The sequence below is a fragment of the Oreochromis aureus genome, linkage group 2 (assembly GCF_013358895.1).
Source record: "Oreochromis aureus strain Israel breed Guangdong linkage group 2, ZZ_aureus, whole genome shotgun sequence".
Lineage (NCBI taxonomy): Eukaryota > Metazoa > Chordata > Actinopteri > Cichliformes > Cichlidae > Oreochromis > Oreochromis aureus.
In genome coordinates, this window is record NC_052943.1 from 20,863,227 (window position 1) to 20,880,587 (window position 17,361).

At 39.3% G+C, this 17,361-nt stretch overlaps 1 protein-coding gene across 1 annotated transcript; it reads right to left on the reverse strand.

Annotated features, from left to right (window-relative positions):
• Positions 1-9,458: 9,458 nt before the first annotated feature.
• LOC120432942 (signal-regulatory protein beta-2-like) lies at positions 9,459-11,284 on the reverse strand. Its single transcript, XM_039598365.1, has 6 exons — positions 11,232-11,284; positions 10,803-11,132; positions 10,330-10,683; positions 10,076-10,207; positions 9,937-9,974; positions 9,459-9,854 (listed from the first exon to the last, which is right to left on the reverse strand). Exons 1-6 carry the CDS (start codon positions 11,272-11,274, stop codon positions 9,729-9,731), a joined length of 1,023 nt encoding a protein of 340 aa, XP_039454299.1. The 5' UTR covers positions 11,275-11,284; the 3' UTR covers positions 9,459-9,728.
• Positions 11,285-17,361: the final 6,077 nt, after the last annotated feature.

Here is a 17,361-nt window from a genome sequence, read left to right on the forward strand (position 1 = left end):
TTCATAACTACCTGCAGAATTTCCTGATCTCCTTTTGCTGTCACATTTGTTCGTAAAGCGACTGCATCTGTGTTGATAAATAAATCCACAACACTAATGTGAGTCCAATTTTTTTGAATATTGTTTGGTAAATTAATGTATTATTGACTTTGCATACCATTGCAACCCACACATGAGCTATTCTTCTTGACTGAATAGATTAGAGAGGCTATAACAATCAGGGTTACAGCCAAAGCAACACATAACAGATAGAGAAGTGCATAGTCCTTCACTGAATTAGTTTTGTTGACTGCTGAAATAAAACAAAAGAAAATGAATTAAGTGTTTTTTAAATATATATAGATTAATTTAGCATTACAGAATATTAGGTAAAAAACTAGAATCTAATCAAATGGACAAATATTCCAATTTTCCCCATTACATAAAAACATGATTCAATTACCGTCAGTATCGCCTTTTGTTTTGTCTCCAGAAAAAGACTCCACACATGTTGCCATGGCACAGTAATACATCTGTGAATCAGAAGAGCTGAAGTTTCTGAAGTAGCTGTAGAAACATGTTTTTGTTGAGAGTCCCTCTGAGTTCCTTTCATATTCATCTCCGCCATCATGAAAGACCGAACACTGGAGAGTCACTGTGCGTTCCTGATGGACAGGATCAGATGGAGGAGTTGTAGTGAAAGGAGGCTCATGTCCTACAAAAATGAAACAAAATTATGTGAAAAATTCACTTGTTATTTTAAAGACCAATTTAAATAGAAAAGGGAAAAAGAAAGAAAAGCTTGTAAAAACTTGACTTAAATAAATGCCATATATGCCTCTGTTCATGAATATAGAAACAAACTATGTAATTTCAGAGGAAAATGTTTTTCTGACCTTACCTTCAACTTTTAAGTAGGTTCCATACAAAAATGTTAGTTCTCGATTTGCTGTTCTCATACAGATGTAAACTCCTGTGTCACTCTGCTGTGCTTTTGTAATATACAGATCAAATATTCCAGGATCTGTTACAGTTCTAATGCGCTGCTCAGCACTCTGAGAGCTAAATGATCTTCCTAAGATTTTAGGAAAGTCTCCAGAAACAAGCTTGATCCAAAACAAGGTTCCTACTTCCCTACGGGGGCATGTCAGGTTAATATTTTCCCCAACGCAAACGGTCTTTGTCTCAAAATTCTGTTCATCAGAGCAATCTGAAAAATATTATTCAAGTCAGACATGAACAAGAGACAGAATCATATATGTTGTCTTCTCTTCATTATCTATATAAAACTGGCAATAATTGAAATATATTTGTCAGCTGTAAATCTGATGTCTCTACAAATACTTACATCCAAAACTGAGCGTCAGCAACAAATAAAATACAACCATTTCTGGATTTTGTTTTTGTTTGTTTGTTTGTTGTATTACCTTCCTGATACTGTTGTAAAAATAGCTTAATATAAAAGAATCATCCAGATATAAATATTGGTAGTGGGAGGGAACTATTTCAGAGCAGTCTGATTGGCTTCTTGTTATGTTGGTGTATCACTCCATTACTGGAGCGGAAACAGTATCAACAACACCAAATGTAAGCCCTGTCATCTCATATTTGATTCTTGTGGGTTTCTCAAATTGAAACTTAGAAAAAAGAACACAACAAAGCTGAAGCACATTTAATATTAATGCTACTATGACAGTTATCGAGCCATCGTAAACAATTAACCCCTAATGATTTAAAAGAACCCAACTTGAAATTGTAATTCTGGTTAAATGTATGGTTATTTAAGTGATATTTAATTCACTTTAATTGTTTAAAAAAAGTTAAAATCTTATTGATCACTGAACGTTGCAAAAACCATGTGTTTCAGTCTGGTTAAGGCATCGTCAAAGTTAGACAACAAAAATGTCTTTGCATAACACTAGATAATGACTGTAGCCATTGTAAACAACTCATAATGACAGGATGCTACATAGCAGGGATTACTGCTATGCCACTGAACACCAGGAGGTTTGTTCAGTGTTTTAACATTTTCAATAGTTGTGAAACACACATTTTATCATAGTAGCACGGTGGTTAACACCGTTGCCTCACAGCAAGAAGGCCCGAGTTTGACTCCACAATCCAGGCTGTTGTCTTTCTCTTTGGCGTTTGCATGTTCTTCCCATGTTTGCGTGGGTGCTCTCTCCCTCCCATAGTCCATAGAAATGCAGTTAGTGGGTTTAGGTTAATTGGTGATTCTAAATTAACCATAGGTGTGAATGTGAGTGCAAATGGATATCTGACTATCTGTGTAAGCCCTGTGAAAGACTGGCAACCTGTCCAGGGTGTACCTGGCCTCTGGCTCTGCAGGTTGCTGAAAAAAGCTCTAGTGCCTTACAACCCTGATAAGTGAAAGAGAATGGATGGGTGGATATTTTATCTCATGTCATCATCTCATGTCAGTTATGTCATTAACATCCACTGGTATAAACTGAAGAACTCAACATCTTAACAGTAAACAGTTTAACAGTAAACTTTGACTAGTTGCTAGATAATTTCACAAGTGTTTTGATTCCTAAGGCACTTAAATTAACAGATCACATGCATAACATGCAAAATCTGTTAACCTGTCATATGATCAATTAATTCATTTAATTCACTGTTAATTTGCATATATTTAATTAAATTTTATTTATACAGCACCAAATCACAACTGTCACCTCAACGTGCTTTATATTGTAAGACAGACCTTACAATAATAGAGAAAAACCCAATAATCATATGACTCCTATGAGCAAGTACTTTGACGACAGTGGGAAGGAAAAAAGAAAGGAACGAAGGAAAAAAGCCATCTCTAGGCCCAGCAGTCTTAGCTAATTACAGGCCAACCTCTAACCTTCCTTTCATATAAAAAAATCTTCAAAGTGTAGTTGTAAAACAGCTAACTGATCATCTGCAGAGGAATGGCTTATCTGAAGAGTTTCATTCAGGTTTCAGAGCCCATCACAGTACAGAAACAGCTTTACAGTACAGGGTCACCTGATCCAGCCCTAACTATATGCTTTAGCAAAAAGGAAAGCTTAAAGCCTAATCTTAAAAGTAGAGATAGTGTCTGTCTCCTGAATCCAAACTGGAAGCTAGTTGCATAGAGGAGGGGCCTGAAAACTGAAGGCTCTGCCTCCCATTCTAGTTTTAAATACTCTAGGAACAAAAAGTAAGCCTGCAGCGTGAGAGCGAAGTGCTCTAATAGGGTGATATGGTACTACAAGGTAATTAAGATAAGATGGGGCCTGATTATTCAAGGCCTTGTATGTGAGGAACAGGATTGTGAATTCAATTGTGGATTTAACAGGGAGCCAATGACAGGAAACCAATTTAGGCGAAAAATGCTCTCTCTTTCTAGTACCTGTCAGTACTCTGGCTGCAGTATCTTGGATTAACTGAAGGCTTTTCAGGGAGTTTTTAGGACATCCCGATAACGACAAATTACAGTAGTCCAACCTAGAAGTTATAAATGCATGAACTAGTTTTTCAGCACCACTCTGAGACAGGATATTTCTAATTTTAGAGATATTGCGCAAATGGAAGAAAGCAGTCCTACATATTTGTTTAATATGTGCATTGAAGGACATATCCTGGTCAAAAATGGTCTGATGCAGTGAGACAGCCATTTGTAATTTCTTATATGATCCTGAGAGTTATGGAACAAAAAAGTCAAGTGGAAGACCCAAAAACATTTCACCAGCACTGAGCTGGAGGATCCAATTGGCTGTCTGACACTGGACGATCCTCGACCCAGATTAAGGTTGTTACCGGTGCCGACTGCAACCCCATAACCATCAGACCATCAAGCATTTGAGACTGAACGGCTTCAAAAATTAAAAACTTCTTCAAAGGCCTCGTCTCCTTGAATGCCACAGATCTGACCTTTTGGACTAACATGAGACACTGAAAGGTGGAACAAAGTTTTATTCTCTGATGAGAAACAATGTAACCTTGATGGTTTACAGCGCTACTGGCATGACAAGCAGATCCCACCTGAAATGTTTTCTACTCACCACAGTGTAGGGAGCGCAATAATGGTCTGGGGTGCTTTTTCCTTCAGTGGAACAATGGGGCTTCAGGAGGTGCAGGGGCATCAAATGGCTGCTGGCTATGTCAAGATGTTGCAGAGAGCATCCCTCATAACTGAGGGCCCCTGTCTGTGTGGTAACTACTGGGTTTCTCAATAGGACAACGCTACAGCACGTAATGGCCGCAGGACAAGGGACTTCTTCCAGGAGAATAACATCACGCCTTTTGGACCATCCTGTGTGTTCACCTGATCTAAATCCAGTTGAGAACCTTTGGGGATGGATGGCAAGGGAAGTTTACAAGAAGAGAAAACAGTTCCAGACAGTAGATGCCCTTCGTGTGGCCGTCTTCACCACTTGGAGAAATGTTCCCACTCACCTCATGGAAATGCTTGCATCAAGCATGCTGCAACGTGCTTGTTTGAAATGATCAACAATAACGATGGAACTACTCATTACTGAGTTCGTGTTTAGAATTTCATTTTGCGGGGGTTTATGGTTTTTTTTGGAGGTGCGGTCTTAAACTTTTGATCAGCTGCAAATCAGCCTGTTTCAGTTTAAGCGTTCAATAAATTGCATGCTTCTTGCTGCATGTTGAAGCTCTACATGGAACCTTGTTCAGATCCAACCATGGAAAATAGAATAGAATAGAATAGAATAGAATAGAATAGAATAGAATAGAATAGAATTCAACTTTATTGTCATTGCACATGCACAGGTACAGCAAACGAAATGCAGTTTGCATCCATCCAGAAAGTGCTTCAGTCGTGATATAGATATATTACAATATAAATTAGCAATAATAGAGATGTGTAAGTATATTACAGAAATGGGTCTATTATGGTATGTTATGATGTACACAGTGTGAAGTATGTTATGAATATTCTATAACTATAAGTATGTACAGGCTGTAGTGAGTACAAGCTATGTACAGGCTATGAACAGGATATAAATATGAAATAAAAACTATACAGAAATCTGAGATATACACAGAATGTGAACTATGGTTATAAACAGTTGTGGGATTAAAATTATCGTATGTACAGAATGATCACAGAACTATACAGTAGTGGTAAAGTGCTAGTGGTTGTGGGTGTGTGTATGTTCAGTCCATGAGTTTAACGTGGGTCAGATGTCAGGAGGCAGAGTTCAGGAGTCTGACAGCTATATGCATACTTTTGATCAAGACTGTATTAAGAGTATGAATTTTAATAATATATGTCATAAATTTTAGTTTTTTGTGCTATTTATTGATGAAAAAATATTCTTCTTATTATTATCTATAAGAAAATCACAGTGATGATGTATAAGTCTCAACATCTCACTTCTGTATTAAATATGGCACAACAGATGTTTAAAACAGCTGTCCTTGTAGTGCAGTTCTTATTCTGTGTTCTTATTCTTAGGATGTTAAATATTGCACTCTTGTTAAAGGCAAAGGCAACTAACAAAGGGAAGATTTTAGCTATGCACACATTCTTTGGTATCACTCTCACCTGAACTGAACTTTTCATGTTCACTCATGTTTGCTGTGTTTTATTATTTTTGTTTCTCACTGTTACACTCCAGCACTGCATACTATTTTCCTCAGTATTACTTTTGTTTGCAGCTGTTCCAGACCTTGTGCTTACACCGAGTAGCACAGGTGACTGAAATCCCCTGCATAAATAGAAAATGTTTAGAGAATGTGCACAGGTGCGCAAACTCAGCCTCTTCTGCCACTATTCCTCACTTTTTGCCTCAGCACAGGTTTTAAATAATACAACACTTCAAGTTACCTAGTCATTCATATTGGACAAATGGTTAAGGAAGTCATTACAAGTAGGGAAGTGTAGGGGTTAATTAGACTGCAATCTGTCTGCTAACAAGTTACTAAACTCCACCTATCAACACGCAAACACTGATACACATAAAACTGAAAACAGATCCTGTTTTCAGCCCTAATCCTGATTAGGGCAAGTTTACCAAAAAAAGAAAAAGTTTGGTATGTGTAACCAAAACAGTAACTAGGAAGACATTCACACCCTCTGCAGTCACAGTCCTGCTCTAATCCCTGTTATATTGTATGTCAGGAAAATAAAAGCAACTACATTAAAATCCCTAAAAAGCAATGCACTATGCTTGAATCAAGTCATTACCAAATCACGTGTGTATGTTCCTGGCAGAAAAATCTATAGTAGCACAAAACCACAATCTCAGTTTTGGTCAAGCTAGAGATCTGTGTGTTACATGACACAGCCTCCCGTCTGAGACCACTTTCTGTTCTGCCACTTCACTGCTTACAACAATAGTAAAAAAAAAAATTTCTTCACATTAATAATGTGCACGATGATTTACACATAACAATATACCATAGGTAAGCATTTAAGAAGTAAATGTGAAGTTTAAAGGGCGAACATGAAAAGCTTTTTCTTAAAAAGTTGTTTTACTTTGCATATTCTGCCTTTTCTTAATGTCTGCATACAAAGACAACTAAACCTAAAGTCACAGTCATCGCTGACAAAAAAACAGTGCATGGAAACTTAAGCATTTCTGTGGTTGGGCTTTCAAAGAAAGGTGTAAATACAAAGCGGCTTTTCTTCCTGTTTCACTCTATACTTCAGTTTCAAGAAGCTGCTCTTGTTTTTTTTTTTCCATCCATTTGAGAAGTCTAGCAGATTGACACTATATAAAAGTAGAAATAATAACAGAACACATTTAAAAGAGTATTTCTAGACTATATGTTTTTATAGCTGCTTCCAGAAGAGGGGAGGTGCTAATCAATTGTCCCTCCCTGTCCTTTGTGGTGACTTTTTAATGGCAAATTATTGACTATAGGTTTGAAACCTTGTTAAAGTGTGTTCCTTCGTGCCTCTCTTAGCACAGTGATGGATAAGTACTTTAATTTGAAAGATCAAATTAAGTATGTTTAGGTAAATATACATTTAAATACAGTTTTATGAATATTGCATACATGTAATATTTTATGAGAGATGTATAAAGTTGTAGACGCTTGGTGTTTGAAGGGAGCTTGCTGACGTCTTTGCTCACTTCATATCCTGTTAAAGCACACAGTGAGTTCTGTTCTGAGTAATCAGCTTCAGTAGTTGGTCAAGGGGTGGAGAAATGGCCCACCACAACTTTTGTTTGTCAGTATAGTTGTTGCTTGTGGCTTTGCTTGTTGTTCTCATCCCTAAAATGCAGAAGGCCCTTTCAAAGTCCTTTGAGAGTATAAAGAAAGTTTTTTTCATATGAACAAATATTATTACACTTTTTTAAACAAAGACATTGTTTTAACAATATAAAATGCTATCTATAGTTATGGAAAGGCTTGGTAGACAAATATAGACCATTCTAGCAAAACTTGCCTCTCTGCAAGTTTGTCTCACTCACTTTCTGTCTCCATTTGCATAAAACCAAAGACAAGAACCTGGTTAAACACAGATTTTTCTTTATTCATTAGCAATTGTAGTAATCCTTCCCCTGTTCTTTGTATGCTTTATAAAGGACTAAAAAAAGTGTTAAGACTATTAAGATTTATGTAACTTTTTTTTTTCCAGGTTGACTTTTCATAGAGAAATGACTGTTGATACCAAGTAAATTACTGGGTTTTGCTTTTGGGTTGGTTATGATTATAACCTTGTTTTCATGTGAAAACAGGCAGTCTGAAGATCTGGCTGACCCTTGGATCTGTTGGAGTGCATCGATGACTCATCTAGGTGGTGGTAGTGGGAGGTGATTGGTTGATTGCACAACAGACTGAATGATTCAATGATGACTCCTTTTGTCTCAGCAGGTATGTCCTTGGACTGGAACAGATGGGTCAAATGTCACATAGCAATGCTTGGTCAGCAGTTGTTCATCCGGTGTACTTCCTTGTTAGTACACTATTGCCTTTATGGAGCCTTTGGGGGTCCAGTCCCATCCAAAAAGGTGCCTACTGAGCTAAATTCTATTGACATATTTTCACAACTATATATGAGTATTAAAAAAAAACTTCCTCATTTAAAAAAAAAATAAATAGAGGTGAGAGGTGAGACAAATGCCTCCCTGTCAAGTTGCCCATCCAGTCCATATGCTCTGGCTCAGACACTGAGGAAGTATCTCAACTGACTCAACTGACAAAAGTCTGTCTAAGGCAGGGGTGTCAAACTCAATTTACAAATGTAGTTGTAAAAAACCTGGCATTTCTGGAGTATAAAATGAAAAACAAAAACAGCATAATGAGAGATAATCATGGTGGAAGTAAGACAGACAAGTAGGAATTCACATTTTGTTAAATGTGAAGTGCAGTTTTGGTCTTCTTTTGCTGTTGGTTCAGTGAATGTTGGTCAGAGAGTGACAAAAACTTCAGTTTCTGAATCTTTGAGATGTCTGTTTTCAGCATCCAATGGCATATTTGTGTACATACTGTCAGGTGAACAGACTTTGCTGCTTTGTGTTTACATGTTTATGTGGAAGCTGTTTGGCAGCACTTTATCGTTTGTTGTTTTTAGCAGTTTGGTGGTTGTTGAAATGGTTTTGTGAGTTTTAGCTGAGATTCTGACGTTTCACTAGTTACCACACATGTCTATGTATGAAAACAGATCTGGGGATGCATCTGTTTTACTTTGTGTTGTATGAATGGCAATAAGGGGGCTTTTCAATAGGAAAAGCTATAAAACTTATAAAAAAAATACAGTTAAAAGTTCAAAAGTGATACTTGTGCTTGTTTTTGGTGAGCATCAGATCAATCAAGTTAAGAATTTGCCATTCAAAGACGCTTTCCTTATACTTTATTTTATGTAATATTCAATACTGAACTGTAAATTTTGTCTTTTTCAAGTAAGCAATTTTTTTTCACTGTTTTCATAAAAGCCTTACTTTTATGCATTTTCTACTAGAGAAAACCTCCATGAGGTTTGAGGCCCCGAGAGGTTTGAAACCTTTTGTCCACCACAATGGAAAATGGTTGAAAATTAGAACGGGTATCACTTTAGCCAGCTTCTAACTTTATAAATTAAGGACTCCGCTTTGGAGTCTCCAGTGTCACTGAAATGCAGCCAGATGCTGCTCATTTAGCTTTTTTGCTTATATCTCCACTTTTTCCAGACACGCTTGCATTTTAATCTACTTCATCATCTCTGTGTACATGGGCTGTACCACAACACTTGCTGTCTTGTCTGCCCCCTTCCTTCTCTCACATAATATTATGATCCCAGTCTGTCTTTGCACGTGATTGGCTGCATGATGTGCCCATGACAATAAAAGTCCCATCCCTGCCTGCATGGATTCTCAGCAGGGCTGAAGATTTGACTCCCACATACTGATGGGCCATTAATAACTAACATATGAAATTATCTTGCAGGACAGATATAATGTGGCCCGCAGGCTATACATTTGAAACACTTCATCTAAGGAGTCAAGTAACCACACAATTTTCCACAATTAGACAATTCTAGACTTTAATTTTTGACTGTGTACATGTGGTTGACCGTCTAATATGCATGACTGTCTACCTTTTCTAAAAGATCATCACAAAACAAAGTGAAAAATAACAGAATGACATTAAAACGTGATAACATTCAAATATATAATTTTATTATAATATGTTATTTATTTTTTCAATAAATATAACTGTATTTTTTGTTTCAGAATTTAAATAAAACCCACGATGGAGCTTGAAATGCATTTCACACAGTTTGTCATAAAAAATATAGTAAACCCTAATAACAGTAGTTACTCGACTGCAAAAGCACTGACATCTGTGTAGACTGTCTCCCCCTCTGCTGCTTTTTCACTCCTTTGTGCTAATTTGCTGCTTTTCCTCAAAGTGATGTTTGGTGCAGAGTAAATCACTGCTGTCTGAGTAAATAAAAAAAAACAAACATTCAAGAGTAAAATGTACCATTGACTTTATATTTTTCTTTTTTTTAATTTACCTTACCTGCTGACTCTGCTGATCACCACTCCCTGTCACAACATCTGTTTAAAAGACAGAGAAATTTACAATGACAAATACTTTCTGCATGGTTAACTTGCACCAAAGCTGATGGATATACTAATGTGAGATGAACTTTTATTACCACACCAACAACTGGATGTTTTCTTCTTGATGGTATAAATCAGGAAGGCTATAACAATCAGACTTGTAGCCAAAGCAGCACATAATAGAAATAGAACTGTATTAGCCTTTTGCAAGTCCCACATGTTGAGTCCTGGAAAAATAAAAGCACCCAGTAATAACTTAAACTTTTGGTGACATTATAAACTGGGAAAAAGTTTCACACTGATTTTAAACTAGCCTATTCTAAATTATTATAGCATTCTTCAAATTTACCTTTAACATCCAGTTTTATTCCATTTCCAAAAATTATATGTCCACATGTGGCCACAGCACAGTAGTATGACCCGGCATCAGAGGAGCTGACATTCTTGGAGAAGCTGTAGACACATTTCTGTGTGGAGGAAGCCTCTGGACTCCTCTCACATTTATCGCTGTTTCCATCAGCATAAATTAAGTTGGGGTGAGAGTTATCAGATCTAGTGCTGAACCAGAACACACTGTCATTTCCAGGACATGCATTGTTCTCTGGGTTAGAGAGGACTGAACACTGCAGAGTCACTGGGTTTCCCAGATGGAGGGGACCAGATTGAGGCATCTGAATGATGTCAGTGATAGCTGGTTCTGGCCCTTAGAAAATAATTAAGTAACTGTTAAAGTAAATACATAAATCAATAAATTAATGTTTTACTCATTTTAGTTCAATATTGATTTGTAAACATGGGTAAGACATAATCGGTTCTGTTTACCTTTAATTTTTAAAAATGTTGCATTTAAAAATTCCATGTCCAGTTGGTCTACTTTTATGCAGTAATAAAGACCAGTGTCACTTAGCTTAGTTTTACTTATTTCCAGAATAAATGTTCCAGGTTCTTGCTTTGCTGTAATGTGAGGAGTGGTGTTAACACCATCATAATCAAAGGTAAATGTTCCTCCCAAGAATTCAGGCCAGCTTCCAGAAACAATCCTGATCCAATACAAGGTTGCTTCATATTCAGATGTTGGGCGCGCACATGTCAGGGTCACATTTTCTCCAACACCAATAGTCTTCGTTCCAAAAAACACATAATCAGTGCATCCTGAAAGTCAAATTAAGCAGAGCAGTTAGATATAGAGTTCTATATTCCAGATGTTAAATTGGAGAAATATATATGGAAAAAAGCCGACTCTAAACTTACGACCAGCTCTGAAGCCCAGCAGCATATAAAATACAACCAGCATTTTCTGATGGATTTACTTGTGACTCATTTACCTTTAGGCATACTAAGATGATGCTCCTTAATATAATCACATCAAGTGGGAGGGAACAATTTCAGAAGAATCTGATTGGCTGTTTATGTTGGTGCTCCGTTCTACTACCACAATGGAAATAATATCAATCATCTTTCCGGCCTAAACAACCGAAACAACACCAAGAGCACAGTTTTGTTTTACAGTGGGTTCCTTTAACACACAGAAAGTAAACAAAAGAGGTGTTACGGTAAACCAAAACACTCTCACAAAAACACCTTTAAATTTCCATAATTGTCTTTATGCTAACTGGTGGTGCTGTTTATACATCAAATAACATACAACATGCATCATACAACAACATATTTATCAACTCCAAACTCCTAACCCTAACCCTAACATAAATTGGGTGAGAATATTCTAATATACATTGAGTTGTGGTAAGAATGAGCACAAGCTTAGAATACTCAAGGTTACAGAAAGACTCTAATGGCAATCTAACGATTAGAAACGTATCTGCTGATAGGTGATTCCAGCAACTTAGTGATAACAGATAATTAAAAGATCTCTAAATATTTAATTACTCCAAAATATAGATTCCATATTTTCCATAATGCATGTCAACCATTGTCATATGCTGGCTGTGCTGAAGCAGGAAGTTGGACCCAAATGCAGGACTCCAGAGGCAAGGTGTGAACTCAAATAGCTTTACTGCTGTATTCTCATAATACATTTACTCAAAAAACTAGGAAACTCAAAGGAATACATGGAATACACAAACAGACAAAAGGTCTTCGTTAACCTGTTTGTCTAGACATGACTGATTTCACAGTGAGACAAAAAAATGAAGAAACATGGGAGGAGACTAAATGGAAAGATAATATGTACACGAATAGACTAAATGAAAGGGAATTGACACAGGATTAAGCAGGACACTGTGTGAAACAAACTTAACTAAACACAAGGGACACCATACAGGGCACTGGCAAAATAAGACAGGATGTACAGAGATGCAAAATTGACAAACAGACAGAGAGGAAAACAAACATGTTACAGTATTATTTCAATTGTTCAGGCTGTTGTCAAACTGATCACAATCACAATAACAAAAGTAATTTGTGGTTTTAGATACTTTTATATCCTAAATTTGGTCACTCCAGCATGTTTGTAGGTTGCTAGTGAACATGATGATTACACACATACTGTCAGACATTACATGGATGGATACAGGCGCAGACAGAGTTCTTTAGCATTAGAAAAAAAACATTGAAATGTACATTACAATGGGAAAGTACAAGAGGAAAAAAATAGACCCCTACTCATGCTGAGCTTCCAGGGGGTCCAGGACAGCATGAGAAGGGTAAAAAACACCTCTGCACATCAGCTCAGTCCACAGCACAACATTATGAAGGACATGACAAGCCACGGGGTTGGGTGGGGGTGAGCTCCAATCCGAAGCGAACACAGCAGCACACCCTGAACAGGTCTATCATTCAGCGCAGCACATAGACCCACACGTGTTCCCAGCAGGAAACAACAGGCGAAGGCGTTTGGAAATCTTTGGGGATGAGAGGTGTGCTTATCAGTGTAAGTGTATGTGTCCATAGTTCAGCTGAGACAGTGCCTTCGCCCCTGCCACTTAAATAAACAGTCTACCAGCCACCCAGGTCAGCTTGCATGGGATGGGAAGGAACAGTCTCAACATAGTCGTTATCTGGGATTATTTTGAGCTCCAGCCTTGAGGCCGCAGAGGCGCGAGGGTAGCCGCATTATGATGGCAATTTTCTTCCAACAACTCATGTGAATTTCGAGCTGTTTTTTAGACATGGGGACACTGGTCTCTCCATTTACTATTGGATAGGCCTTTTTCCATGATGTATCAGTTTATTACCCTCAATTCCGTGGTCTTATCAAATTTGGTCACTCCAGCATGTTTGTAGGTGGTTGCACATACATGATGACATCATATTCTCATCTAAGATACTGGATGGACTCAATGAAGTTCTTTGCACACAAAAGAAGACAGTTTATTACAATATGGGACACCTATAGTATATATATATACAGTGAGTTGGGAGGGGGTCCAGGGATATAGGGAGATAGGGATAATCCACAAACACGCTTCCACTTCAGCTCAGTCATATACAGCTCCTCCATGCACACTCAGTCTTTGTCAGCCGGGGCATTCCAAACCTCCACTCACTGCCACACACAGAAAAGCGAGATCATCTGTCCTGTAGGCTGTACACACAGAATAGTTAGTACCACAGGCGAATACACAGGAGATCTTTGAGAAGACTTGAGCACGAACTCAGGAGACTCAATGTTTCAGTATTAAGAGCTGCTCTGTGCCACTGACTAAATAGTAGCTGGGGATTCAGCCAGATCAGCAGCAGGTGGTGACAATCACACAAGAGCATCAATTTTAATGAGCTCCGCCCAGGCAGAGAGGTGCGAGGGAGAGGGAACCAAAGAAAACAAAACCTGTAGCCAGTGTGAGCCAGCCAGAGAGACCCAGGGACCATGACATGCTATCTATAAAAAGGTGTGGGATATAGGCCTACGATGTATCAGTTTATTTACTGAACTCCCCGTGGCTAAGAAACAAACACACATACTGAAATGACAATGTTTAAGAACTCTAAGATTGAAATGTTTTGCAGTATTGCAAAACATACTTGTCTATTATACTGGATTTATATATATGTATGTATGTAGATACCCATATATATATATATATATGCATGAAGATTTGAATTTAGGTCATAGAGTGTATATAAAACATCAATGTCCAGAAAATTAAAGCTAATGCACAAGTACCTTACACCCAAAACATTTCTTATGACAGTCTGGGGTGACTCAACATTTTTATTCTGAGTTGATGACTAGATTCACCTGTTTCAAGCCTTATTGTGTCAATGTTCCGGGGAATTTTACCCAGCCTTTTGAGTTTATGGCGCTTTTATGTGTGTTGTAATACCCACTGTAAAACAAAACTGTGCTCTTGGTGTTCTTTCGGTTGTTTTTCTATTTTTTGAGTACTAAGTTCTCTCTATTGTTTAGTTATATTTCCGTTTCCCTGGTGTCTTGTCGCGATGTCTCGTCTCCCCTTCCTGTGTGTCATTCCATGTCTCCCCTGTCGGTCATGTTTATTCCATAATTCCCCAGCCCATCATGTCTCTCTCTCTGGTGCTCTCTTGTCCTTTCTCTCTTGTGGTCCCTCGCTCCCTCTCCCATCTGCATTTCCTCCTGTGTCAAGCTCATGTGTCAGTCTACATCTCTGTGTTTCCTGTTTTATTTAAATAGTGTCATGGTCCATGTTCAGTATGTTCAGTTCCCCTGTGGCGTCACGTCCATTTGTATCAGTTTTGTTCCCCATGTGTTTCCACTTCCTTCACTGTCCTTCTATGCATTTAAGTCTTCTGTTTTCCTTGGTTGGTTCTCAGGTCATCTGTTCGTCTCCCCCATGCTCTCGGTCCGTAGTTTTTCCATGTTCCCTGTGCTTTGCTGTTAGTTTAGTTTTTCCCAGTTTAGAGTCAGCCTTTGGTTTTGGTCTCTCCTATTTTGTATCTTTGTGTTTTGCCTTAATAAACGGCCCGTCTTTTGTTAAATATGATTTCTGTCTTCAGCGTTTGGGTCCTCTTAAAAAAAACCTTTGACATACTGAATGCAATCTGATGTAGCTTCTGAACCCTATTACAGTCCAAAATAACAAAAAGGAAATTGTGCTTTAGGGTCTGGTTACTTTGTAATTGACATGTTATAATCATATGGGTTTCCAGTATCCTTTGGTTTTTCTGCCAGCTCCACCACTCACTTAACGTGTGTGGTTACATCAACATGGTAACACCTAAGACATTTCATAAATTCACAAGAAGACTTCACAAAACAATTGCTGATCTTACGCTATGTTTTCCATCTTTTATATACAGTCTATGTCGGAGCTTAGTGTAACACAAGCAGAATTTTTTTTTAAAAAGTGTGTACCCAAGTGTGTTTTAGTACCCACCCCACCAGTACCTTTTATATATGTCTAAGATAGTCACTAATAAAGTCAAATAAATCAGTGCAATTTTGGTACAATACACTACCATACATCCAGCTGACATCAGACTAGGCTTATGGTTAGGAAATGTATCAATGTGCTCAGCAAATATGCTAAAAATGTTGGTTTTAGAGACAACATGGATAAAATGCTGCGAGTGTGGGACTCAACACAATGACCATATCCATATCAAAGATAGACAATGTGGCTCCAACGTGATTCCTCCCACTGTACAAAAATGAAACTCTGTTTATCAGGGCTACCGTGTTTTGCATGTTTGGAGCCTGAGTTGCACAGTAGTGACTCTGGGGTGGAGTTGCTGCTTTGAACTCCGCCCACTCACCCACTGAAGGTGACTGGGAACACGCCCCCCTGCACTTTTTACAGCTTTTAACAGTTGCTACAGTTTTAACAATGTCTGCTGGTTAAGTTTTAACTTAGACATTCACATTACTCACACTCTCATTACACATACATATAGGATCTTGGGGGTGGGCACGCTACACGGATTCCAATCACCATCAGGGTGTACACTCACCCCTGGTGTCGCTGCCCACCTCTCAATTTTAAATACACGTAGACATTGAGGGCTAGCAGGAGGGGCTATACGCTACCTGCTGCTCTGGCAGGTAGCTCCATGCCCTCCTGGGTTTTAAATGCACCTTAGAACACACATACATCAACACTACATATGAGCGGGTGGAGGGAGGTTTGAGTCTTCCTACAATGACTCTCTGCGGCCTGCTGGAGAGCGGGGGCTAGGAGGAGGAGTTGGCCGTCCGACTGGGGTCTGAATGTGGGCCCTGCTGCTGCAGAGTCGGGCGGTCTGCTTCTCCCCACCGCAGGGAAAAGGGTAACACCACCTGGGTCTGGGCGCAGTTTCCCCCTCCAGGGGCAAGGGTACCAGACCCGGGGCTTAGAGTACGCTGGGGAGTGTGATTGTGTGTACAGTGTCTCTATGTCTGTCTCCACGTTGGGTGAATGTTGAGAGCATGAGGGTGGGAATAGATGTTTGTATCTGTGTGTGCCTGTTTGTCTGTGTCTATATGTCAGGTTGGGTATCAGACCCCACCTCTCTGGGGACATCTCAGGCCCTCCAAGGTTTGGAGGCCCATCTCCCCCACCACTTCCCCTGCCGGTGGCAGACGCCTCAGACATCGGTGCGTTGGTGGTTCTTTGTGTCCGGGGTGGCGCCCAGGTACCCACCGCTCACTCCTTGGCGGCTGCTTATCGGGGCATGGAGCCTGGGGCTCGCCGGGCCACTCGGGGATGGGGTGCCCTCGGCCTCGGCCCGGTCTCGGTCACTCAGGCACAGCTGGCTGCCGGCGGAGCTCACGGGCACGCCACTGCAACCCCTGGCTTCTGCTCCGCGGCTGCTGAGTGACCCTCATCTGGGACTCTCCTCAGCTCTTTCTGGGATAGTGACGCAGCTGCCCTCTGTTGGTCTTCCTTGGTCTCTTGTGTTCTGGGGGCCTCTGGATGTCTGGAGTTTTGATCTCCTCCATACCTGCTTCATGCCCTGGAGGACGGGCAGTGGCCCCCACACCCTCTAGCAGATCATTACATGAAGGAACCTTTTAAAAACAAGCGTTCATGCTCACAGGTGTACACACGGGTGATCACACACACAAACTACACCCTTTTGGGCTCCTACCTCAAAGCACACTGTGCGCTGTCGATCTCACGTGCTGCACCATAATGTTTAATATTTAGTATTTACTGTCATATTCCCATATATCATTGTGATCTTGTCAGGGGAAAATTCCCAAATAGAAAGCTGCCAAAGTAAAACAGAGACACAGTGAGACAATATAAAAATCATATGTACAATGGTGAACTCTCGGGAGAGTCACACAGTACTCTTCTTTATTGCAGGTTATATAGGCATGTAGGTTACACAGCAGACCGAGGCAGTCTCCGCCTGTTCTCAGAATATATTGCTTAACTGACAAATGCATATCTTACTAAACATTCTGTCCGTACTATACTAAACGTCTGCTTAGTGGCATTTTCCGTTGTTTCTTTGCACAGGA